We start from the raw sequence: 10818 nt of genomic DNA on the forward strand, positions 1-10818 counted from the left end.
ATTCCTGGTGGTAAAGCTAACTTTCATTCTGAAAGCAAAACCTTTCCAGTGAGTTTATATTTTGGACCTTGCCTTAGGTGGGCTTGAGTGGGTCCTACGATAGTGACACGGCCTTTTTCTGTATGAAATTGTTTTTCCTTTAGATTTGTAATAATAAGGCTTATTTTTGATGAAACAGTATTAGAGTTTATTAAAAAGATTTTAACATAGTTGTAAATATCAGATTAATAGAGAGAAAGTAACTTAGGAAAAAATGTTATATACCCGGTTTGCGTGTGGGATTCTGAAGAGTGTCATGTTTAAGTGACTTTACCAAAGCTTTGTATGTATGACTTAGGAGATGAAGTTATGTCAGAAGGTTGCTAAGGAAACTAAATGATCATAGGGTGGTTCCTGGTGTGCCTTCAATGGGATAACAGCTAATAAGGGAAAAACCCTTGATCTGGAGAGTTAAATTAGGTTTGGTTTGATTTGGTTTGGTATTTTAGAGACAGGATCTTACTATGTAGCTCTGGCTGTCCTGGAATTCACTGTGTAGATGAGGCTACCCTTGAACTCAGGCATGACACCACTCTCTGCAAAAGCCATTCTCTCGGGCTGGAGAGATGGCTCAGACGTTAAGAGCATTGCCTGCTCTTCCAAAGGTCCTGAGTTCAATTCCCAGCAACCACATGGTGGCTCACAACCATCTGTAATGGGGTCTGGTGCCCTCTTCTGGCCTGGAGGCATACACACAGACAGAATATTGTATACAAAATAAATAAAGAAATAAATATTTAAAAAAAAAAAAAGCCATTCTCTCTGACTTCTTGCTAATGAACAGGAAGGGGAACAGCCTATTCATAGGAAAATCTTGACCTGTCTGATCTAAGGAATAGATGAGAAGGCTTCAACTTGGAGAATGGAGGGTCTGTCAGTGCTAAAGTGAACATCTTACCACATAGGCAATATAGTAGATTGCTGTGTCTGAGCTTAACGTTAACCCAAAGTACGATAGAGCAAAGCTTCTCAGTCCTGAGAGGCCTGAAAACAGTGATGTTAGTAATTATCTAAATCTTAAATTTAAGACAACGGGAGGCACCCTTAATCCCAGCACTCAGGAGGCAAAGGCGGGAGGATCTTTGAGTTTGAGCTAGCCTGGTCTATATAGTGACTTAGCAAACCAGCTAGTACTACATTGTCAGGCCCTCTCTTTTGTTTGTTTGCTTGCTTTTTGTTGTTTGGTTTGGTTTGGTGTTTTGTTTTGTTTTTGAGACAGGATTTGTATAACCTTGACTGTCCTGCCTTTGCCTACCAAATGCTGAGACTAAAGGCGTGTACCTTCACTGCCCTTCTTAAGACCCTGTTGTTTGTCTTTTAATTTTATATATATACACAAATATGTGTGTGGTTATATATAGTTGTGATACATACATACGTGCACGTGTATGTGTGTTTGTGTGTGTGTGCATGTACAGAGAGAATGAATGAATGGATATGTGGAAAAACAGAGAACAGGGATTTGTTTATGGGCTTTTGATCGTTTTGGGTTTTGTTTTCTTTTTTTTTTTTTTTTTTTTTTTTTTTTTGGTTTTTCGAGACAGAGTTTCCCTGTAGTTTTAGAGCCTGTCCTAGAACTAGCTCTTGTAGACCATGCTGGCCTCGAACTCACAGAGATCCGCCTGCCTCTCCGAGTGCTAGGATTAAAGGCGTGCGCCACCGCCGCCTGGCTGTTTTTTGTTTTTCGAAACAGGGTTTCTCTGTGGCTTTGGAACCTGTCCTGGAATTCACTTTGTAAACCAGGCTGGCCTTGAGCTCACAGAGTTGATTAAAGGCATCCACCACCACCGCCCTGCTAAAGAACAGTTTTAAGAAGGAATCCAGGGCTGGAGAGATGGCTCTGTGGCTAAGAGCACTGGTTATTCTTCCAGAATGACCCGGGTTCAATTCTCAGCACCCGCATGGTGGTTCACAGCTGTCTGTAACTCCAGTTCCAGGGCATTTGACACCTTCACACCAACGCACATAAGATATAGTTAAATAAATTATTTTTTTATAAAAAGAGGGAATCCAATAATGAAGTAAATTAAAAGGAAAACAATGTAAAATTGTCTTTCATTGACTGTACCATAGCAACAGGGCCTAAAAATAGTGAAGCAAGCCAAAATATAGTAAGATCACACCTGCTGTTAGATGTGTGGACAGAAGGAATTTTTCAAAGGGACAGAAGGATCTGGTCAGGTGGCTCACTATCTGTAGTGAAAAAAAGAAAATTTAAATTAGTCTTTTAATAGTTTGCAGGTGGGGCTGGAGAGATGGCTCAGAGGTTAAGAGCACTGGCTGTTCTTCCTGAAGTCCTGAGTTCAATTCCCAGCCACCACATGGTGGCTCACAGCTGTCTGTAATGAGATCTGATACCCTCTTCTGTCATGCAGGCAGAATACTGTAGAATGGATGAATGAATGAATGAATGAATAGTTGGCAGGTATAAATGGCTTTGTCCTGATGGTATTCTTGAGGATGTGGAAAGTCAAGGGTTTTGTTCTAGGAAATCACTTCTTATTCTTGCAGTCTGGTCGGAGTGGGCCACTCCATCCAGCACTGTGTCAGAGATGACTGAAGCAGTCAGCCTTTGTTGGAATAATGATAAGAGAGTATGTGTGGTTACAGGAAAAACAGGGAAATAAAAAATTGATATCTTAAACTGGGCAGTGGTAGTGCACGCCTTTAATCCCAGCACTCCGGTGGCAGAGGCAGCTGGACCTCCGAGTTCAAGGCCAGCCTGATCTACAGAGTGAGTTCCAGTACAGCCAGGGGCTACACAGAGAAACCCTGTCTCCAGAAAAAATAACCACTCATGGGAAGGCGAATGGGCAATAGTTCCTTGTGATGTCTAAGGTTTTCTGGGAGCCACTACTCAAAGGAAATTCCTGGAGATTTTTTGTTAAATGCAGGTGATTAAGGTAGCTGTGAGGCTGTTTGGTGGTATATTAACAGCTATGGCTGTTAGAAGTGACACGGGAAACATGTTCATGTGTGATGAAAACTCAGGTGAACCTGTGTGATTGGTAAGTCCTCGCTCTGGTCCTCGCTAGCTCAGACTAGTGTTAGCTTTCCTGCTCTACAGACCGTTCCTCTGCACAGTGTCTGAATAGTAGGAAGCAGTTGTTCACAGTTCCTGCCTCAGAGTTTTTTACATGCTGTAGGGCCCAGAAGAAACCTCTGTGCTTGTTAGCCAGCCAGCCAGCTGTCTTCGTAATTGTTACTCTGGAAATTGAGAGAAGCCTCCCAGTGTTTGGTGCTCACTGGTTTGTGTGCTTCACCCCAACAGCAGTGCCTCCTCTGGCTACCAACACTGTGTCTCCATCTCTTGCTTTGCTGGCGAGCAACCTGTCAATGCCTACAAGTGACCTACCACCTGGTGCCTCCCCAAGGAAAAAGCCTCGAAAGCAGCAGCACGTGATCTCAACAGAAGAAGGGGATATGATGGAGACAAACAGCACTGATGACGAGAAATCCACTGCCAAAAGCCTCTTGGTGAAGACGGAGAAACGAAAGTCTCCTCCCAAAGAGTATATTGGTAAGACCGCTGGGGCGAGCGGCTCCTGTTCTTACCCTGTCAAGTCTGTCTCAGGGCATCAGTGTGATTGCATCTCACTTACTAGAACTGAACTTTAGAATTATGTAAAATATATAATATGCCGTTTAATGTCCTCGTGTTTTCTCGTGTGAATAGATGAAGAAGGAGTGAGATATGTCCCAGTGCGACCAAGACCTCCCATCACTTTGCTTCGTCACTATCGGAACCCCTGGAAAGCTGCTTACCACCACTTTCAGAGGTACAGTGACGTCCGGGTCAAAGGTTAGTTTCCTCAGAAATGTCTAGTACTCATGAAATGGCATGATATGTAAGCTATTTGGTAATCACAATAAAAAGAACCACAGTTCTCTAATTTCCAACTAAAATATGCAATATCAGTTGAATATAAGAGTGGGAAATTATTTGCTCCCAGAAACCTGTGTGCTTATTGGAATCCCAGTAAAATGAATAAGGGGAAGCCTTAGTTATAATAAATTCTGTGTGTTAACAGCTCCCCAATTACTGCAACATTAACCTCTTTGGTTCCCCAGTACTCACAGAAGAACCTGTTACTGTATTGCAATTTGACTCAGGGGTTAAGAGCACTGGTGGCTTTTGTAAAAGACCCCAGTTCAGTTCTCGGCACCTACATGGTGGCTCACAACTAAATAATTAGATGACCCAGTGCCGTCTTCTGGCTTCCGTGGACACCAGGAACAGATGTGCTAAATTTAAAAAAATAAAAATTAAAAATCGACTGCTCTAGGGTAAACGCTTGGTATTTTGTTTTGTTGTTGAGCTTTAATATGACTTTTTTTTAATGACTTATTTATTTCATGTGCATTGGTGTATTGCGTGGGGAGGGGGTGATCCCCTGGAACTGAATTAGAAGCAGTTGTGAGTTGCCATATGGGAACTGGACCTTTATCCTCTAGAAGAGCAGACAGTGCTCCCAACCGCTGAGCCATCTCTCCAGCCCACTTGGTTTTGTTGTGATTAAAGTTGTGTGCTACCACATCTGGCTTTATAAAAAAGAATAGACAAAATAACCTAGATTCAATCTCATAACTTGATTTTAAAAATAAATTCAAATGAAGTACAATGGGAAAATAGTAAAGATGAGAGCAGACGACAGTGAAAATGAAAGCTAGAAAGAACAAATCACTGAAACAAGACCTCACAGACCCTGTCCCCTGCAGCTGCTTGCTGGCAGCCTTGGTCGATCCCACTGTGCTCTTCTTGTGCCTGGACCTGGGCAGCCCTTGGGTCAGAGCTCCTTCAGGCTGCTTTCAGACACTGTGCCAAAGACAGTAGAAAACGGTTGTGCTCTGAGCACTAGAGAAGTTTCATAGGATTCGTGTGCCAGGGCGGTCCATCTACGGAGAGATCTGACAACATGGACTTAACCTGAGCATACAGGGCCTGCACGTTGTCCATGGCAAATACTGCACCAGCACAAATGGTTCCCAGCTTTTCATCTGCACATGAAAACTGAGTAGCTAGGTGGCAAAAACAGTCTTTGGAAAAATAAAAGAAGGCTTGAATATTCCTGGAGCAATTTGGGTCCAGGAACAGCAAATCCAACAAGATCTCCCTTGCTTTTAACTGGCGTGTATAGCCAGTAGGTCATTCTTTCTATGGCTCAGGAGAACACCCCATCCCAACCATCTGTGCATAGTACCCCATAATCTCTGCTTTCACTGCAATTCTTTGGCTTCTGTAGTTTCATCATTCCCTCCAGGTCTAGGTAGAACACAGAGTCAAGTCTATGGTAATGAATAAAAACTAAACCAATGACATGCATACACACAAAATCATTCTCTGGAAAAGTTTTTAGCAGAATTGAAAAGAATAAAGAGAAGACACAAGCAAGAATGAAATGATAAAAGTTATGTAGCCATTCAAAGCATAGAGACCTTCAAAATATGTAATCTAAAAAAGGAGGAAGACAGCTACACAGTGAACACACCTGCTGAGAAATGTCTCAGTACCACGTATGTTGGATGCAGTATAATGTGTTCAAGGCCTTGGGTAATAACCGGACTTTATTTTTTTTTTGTTTTTGTTTTTGTTTTTTTTGTTGTTGTTGTTTTTTTCGAGACAGGGTTTCCCTGTAGTTTCTAGAGCCTGTCCTGGAGCTAGCTCTTGTAGACCAGGCTGGCCTCGAACTCAGAGATCCGCCTGCCTCTGCCTCCCGAGTGCTGGGATTAAAGGCGTGCGCCACCACCGCCCGGCCCGGACTTTATTATTTAAACACATTATTTGAACTTGAGATCCTTGTGCCTCAAACTTGCCAGTATTGGGATTATAGGTGTGCACCACTGCAGGTGAACAGACAAGACATGGTGGCACATGCCTAATCCCAGGGCTCAGGAAGCTGAGAAGGATTATGACTTGGAAGGCAGCCTGGGTTGGGGATAGAGCTCAGTTGGTGGCATACCTGCCCAGCCTGCAAGAATCCCTAGGTTAGGTTCCCAGCAGCAGCGCATAAAAGCAGGAGAGTAGTGCAAGTCTGCTGTCCTGGGACTCCGGAAGTAGAGGAAAGAGGATCAAGAGTTCAAGGTCGGCCTTATCCACACAGCATTTCAAGATCTACTGGGCAATACTGGTGTTTTAATAATTGCCATAATGAATACAGTTTGTAAAACAGAGTAGGGTCACCTCAACTGACAGGACAAAGCTCTAGCAAACCCTGATTGAGAGCGCGCTCTGTCCAGCAGCTTCGCGTATGAAATACAGTCCGGGTAGAAGGCCTACAGCAGAGTAATCAGCACTAAACTCACCTTTTACAGGAACCCCTCAAGCCTAATCTCTGCCTCCCAGGCTTAGTAATGACATCATGTTTATTTTATTTATAGTTATGTTTATTTGCATATGGTTTCATAGAAAAGTACCATACTACAGGAAATAGCTAATCAGAAAGGAATGTTCCTTTGTGCTCAAGGCAAGAATCTCTACCTCTGTGCTACCCACCTACTATATAGCTAAGTCATTTCTCTATTCTCCCACTTTAGAAATACGATGCCCCCCCCCCCCAAAAAAGAACTAGGTATTGGTGGCACAAGCCTTTAATCCCAGCACTCGGGAGGCAGAGGCAGGTGAATCTCTGTGAGTTCAAGACCAGCCTGGTCTATAGAGAGAGTTCCAGAAAAGCCAGGGCTACATAGAGAAACCCTGTCTTGAAAAACCAAAAGGAAAAAAAAAAAAGAAAGAAAGAAATGCAGTTCCCACTTGGGAATACTCTTAAATTATAGGTAACACTAAAAAGCTTCCAGAAATTCTGGTCCAGCTCTCCAGCTAAGCCCCACACATAGAACAAGACTCGGCTTCCTGGACCATTTCTCTCTGCGAGATTACCATAGCAGCTTGCTGTCCTGCCTGCTCACCCTGTTAACAGAGTATGTCTTAAAAGCTTTCCTGTGGAACCAAGGAAAATACAGAAAATACTGGTGTGATGGTGGATCTCTGTGGGCGTGAAGTCATACAGAGCCACATGGTGAAACCTGTCTCAGAAATAAAATACAGAAAGTTTTATTCATATCATTGACCCCTATTCCCCCTGGTGTAAATGCATAAAGATGTTTGAGAAAAGACATTTTGATAAAATATCAACACTTAAGCTGCTTGAACCCAAATGACTTTTGCTTTTATAACAAATGCGATATTTAATTGTATCTGTGTGTGGTTTCAGAGGAGAAGAAAGCAATGCTACAAGAAATAGCTAATCAGAAGGGAGTGTCCTGCCGCGCCCAAGGCTGGAAAGTCCACCTCTGTGCTGCCCAGTTGCTGCAACTGGTAGGTGCAGTCTGTCAGTTGTGTGTCAAAGAGGTAACCCAGTGGGTAGCCGGGCCGGTGTACCATGGGCCTGGGTTTCATCCCCAGAGCTGTCTAAAGTGCTGTGAGAAAGGCACACAGGCCTGTGGTCCCACAATTAAAGCAAGTATATTGCCTGGTAATTATGATTATTTTTTATTTAATTGAGGCAAGTCAGAGGACAGCCTTTGGGAGTAGGTTCTCTCCTCCATGGGAGTCCTAGGAGATCAAACTCAGGTCGATGCTTGGGAGCAGGTGTCTTTCCTCACTGAGCCGTCTGTCCAGGCCTACATTTTAGTTGTGATTTCCTGGATTCGAAACACATGAAAGTGCTGGAGCAGAACCTGAAATCAGAGTTGAGTATCACGTCCTGGCAGGACGGAGGGAAAGAGGGGGACTAAGTCGTCTTCCCATGAGCCTTTTCTCCTGACCACTCTGCTTCAAGAAGGTTCTATAGCCAAGCAGCCCCTTCATGGGCCACCACACAGTTTGCTTCTCACCAAGTAACAGGCTTCAGTAACCTACCATCTCCTGGTAGGACGCAGACCTGTGCCATCCTGCCTTAGAGAACAGGCAGGAGTCTTCTCTGCGGAGCCTGCTGTTCCTGAGAGCAGCCTGTAGTGGCCTGTGTGGTGCACTGTGCCCCCTCTGACACCTCATGAATAAATATATCCATGAACATGAACTGCACCCTCTGTCATCTGTCAGTGCAGATCTTAGGTGACCCACCATTCCTAGAAACCTGGGACAGAAATCTCTTCCCATCTGAGTTAAGGCAACACAGCCAGAGTATGCTCCCACAGTGTTCCTGTATTTACAGTAACAGTGATCTCAAGACCATTTTCTACTGAGTATCAAAATGCGGTAATGTTAGGAGTATTTGTGAGGCTGAAGTAGTAGGGATTTTGTGATAGAGACCAGCCTGAGCTACTGAGTAAGGCTTTACCTAAAGGGTGAGTCTGGGCGGTGGTGGCACACACCTTCAATCCCCACACTTGGGAGACAGAGGCAGGCGAATCTCTTGAGTTGGAAGCCAGCCTAGTCTACAGAGTTAGTTCCAGGACAGCTAGGTCTATTACACAGAGAAACCCTATTTCGGGGGGGGAGGGGGACAAAAAGGGTGAGGAGAGAGCTTGCCTGGCTAGCATAAACAAAGGCTTGAGTTTGATGCCCAACACTATATAAACTGGATGTAATGGCACATATCTGTAATTCAGTGTGATCAAAAGTTCTGAGTCATGCTTGGCTACATGGTAGGTTGAAGGTCAGCCTGAGGTACATGAAACAACAACAACAGAAACATTGGGGGGCTGGAGAGATGGCTCAGAGGTTAAGAGCACTGGCTCCTCTTTCAGAGGATCCAGGTTCAATTCCCAGTACCCACATGGCAGCTCACAACTGTCTGTAACTCCAATCCCAGGGAATCTGACACCTTCACAGCAATGCACATGAAATAAAGTTAAATAAATTAGGGGGGAAAAAACACCATTGTACTGTTGCTAGGGTTAAATTTACATAAAATCGTATTTCTGTGAAAATGTTACTTTTTTGGGAAATTATGGATTTGGTGTAGTATTTCAAAGTTCTCTTTGAAGATGGACTCTGAACTATGTCCAGCTGTAGCATAATGTATTTATTAGGTAATTCCTCTGTTGTTCATTGGTCTGTGCAAGCAGGGTCTTCATTACCCATGCACTTACAGCAGTTCACAGAAGAATGGGCTCTGCAGTGACAGCGTGCTCCCTCTTGTGTGTTGCAGACAAATCTAGAACATGACGTTTATGAAAGGCTTACCAACCTGCAGGAAGGGATTATCCCAAAGAAAAAAGCAGCAACCGATGATGATCTCCATCGAATAAATGAGCTAATACAGGTTTGATGAGTTCTTTTTTTCCCCTTCATCTATTTATTTAGATTGTGTTTTAATTGCAGCATTTCTGTTTTCCCTTTCTTTTCTCCATACCCTTCCATATACCTTTCCCCACTACAAGTGTTTTTTATACAAACTTATTTACTTCAGTGTACATTGTCAGGAGGTGCTTGGCCACTTTTTAGTTTATATATATATATTGTACACAGGGTTCACAAGATGAGAAAGACTTAAGTAACTATTGATAACAATTCTCCCAACACAATAAGGGCTAGCCAGCAAGAAGAAAATCTACTTCCACCTTGATTTCCCTTTGTCCTTCTACCAAGTCGTGCAGTTTCTTTAGCCATAAGGTCTTACAGATTCTAATTGGGGCCAAGAATTCCAAGGGATAGTATAGTCAACCTTGTTATCTGTGGAATACCTCTGCCAAGTGAACAGTCCTCTAAAAGCCATTCATCCCCATGACAGCCAGGTAATGCTGTGCCTTCTGTTCCAGGGAAACATGCAGAGGTGTAAACTAGTGATGGACCAAATCAGTGAGGCCAGAGACTCTATGCTTAAGGTTTTGGATCACAAAGATCGGGTCCTCAAGCTCCTCAACAAGAACGGGACTGTCAAGAAAGTGTCAAAATTGAAGCGGAAGGAAAAGGCGTAGACCCAGAAGAATCGGACTTGGAAACAGAATTTATGAAGAATGATGATTTGGGGGGAGGGGAAAAGGCTTTGGCTGCTTTCACAATGGAGCATTGAAGTGCAGGACTGTTTTCTTCATTTACTTGAGGAAGCAGATCTGGTAGTACAGAAGGGTCAGAGCTGGACTGACACAGTGAGTCCTCCTTCCTCCAGGTTCATGCCTGTTACACCTCTCTTCAGCAACTCGTGATGCTCAGTGACACAGATGGCCAGCTGAGTTTGCAGCCTTCCTGTCCATAGACTGTATTTATCTGGTGGATTCCTGCAGGGCCTGAACTGAGCCTGGACTGAAAGCATCCACTTGGGACAATCTGTTATCTCTAGACTAAACATAAAACCTCTTCTCACTCCAGTCAGTTCTTCTGTTTGACCGTCCAGTGCCCAAATTGGCCTTCGACAGTGGTGCCACAGCACCCAGAGAGCTGCCACATCTCATACGAAAGTGATCAGTTATCATTGTTTTCAAAAGAACCATTTCCAAGTGATGTTACATTGTCTGTCCTGCCTGTGTCACAGCTGGATTCCTGTGGAGGTCGAGAGCAGACAGCACTGAACTGCTCTGGGATCCTGCTCTGGAGCACATCTTTGGTTGTCTGTACCTTCCTCCTGGTGTGACGCCATTAATCACCTGTACCACGCTCTCCTAATGTTAATAAAGGATAGAAGAGGTTTTTGTAGATGAGCGGTTTGCCTCTTTCTACAAGGTATTCGCCATGCTGCACTTACGGTGTTCAGTCTAATAACGCTAAAGTTTTGTTCCTCATTGAGTTCACTTTCCCCAGTAACCTGATGGTGTTTTCAATGGTAAAGTCCCTTTGTCTTAAAATAAGCCTGATGTAAGCCAGGCAGTGATGTAGCACACCTTTAATCCCAGGATTTG

The 10818-nt window shown here is 43.8% G+C and overlaps 1 protein-coding gene across 5 annotated transcripts in view; it reads left to right on the forward strand.

Annotated features, from left to right (window-relative positions):
• Sap130 (Sin3A associated protein 130) overlaps window positions 1-10615 on the forward strand; it is a 79851-nt gene extending 69236 nt beyond the window's left edge. For all 5 annotated transcript variants that reach the window (XM_038330933.2, XM_038330932.2, XM_038330934.2 and 2 more), the window contains 5 exons: window positions 3311-3559; window positions 3716-3841; window positions 7251-7354; window positions 9132-9245; window positions 9742-10615. In XM_038330933.2, the coding sequence (XP_038186861.1) occupies window positions 3311-3559; window positions 3716-3841; window positions 7251-7354; window positions 9132-9245; window positions 9742-9900 (752 nt within the window). In that variant the 3' untranslated portion in view covers window positions 9901-10615. The remainder of the gene's footprint in view (window positions 1-3310; window positions 3560-3715; window positions 3842-7250; window positions 7355-9131; window positions 9246-9741) is intronic.
• The last annotated feature ends 203 nt before the right edge of the window (window positions 10616-10818 follow it).

The sequence above is a fragment of the Arvicola amphibius genome, chromosome 5 (assembly GCF_903992535.2).
Source record: "Arvicola amphibius chromosome 5, mArvAmp1.2, whole genome shotgun sequence".
NCBI lineage: Eukaryota > Metazoa > Chordata > Mammalia > Rodentia > Cricetidae > Arvicola > Arvicola amphibius.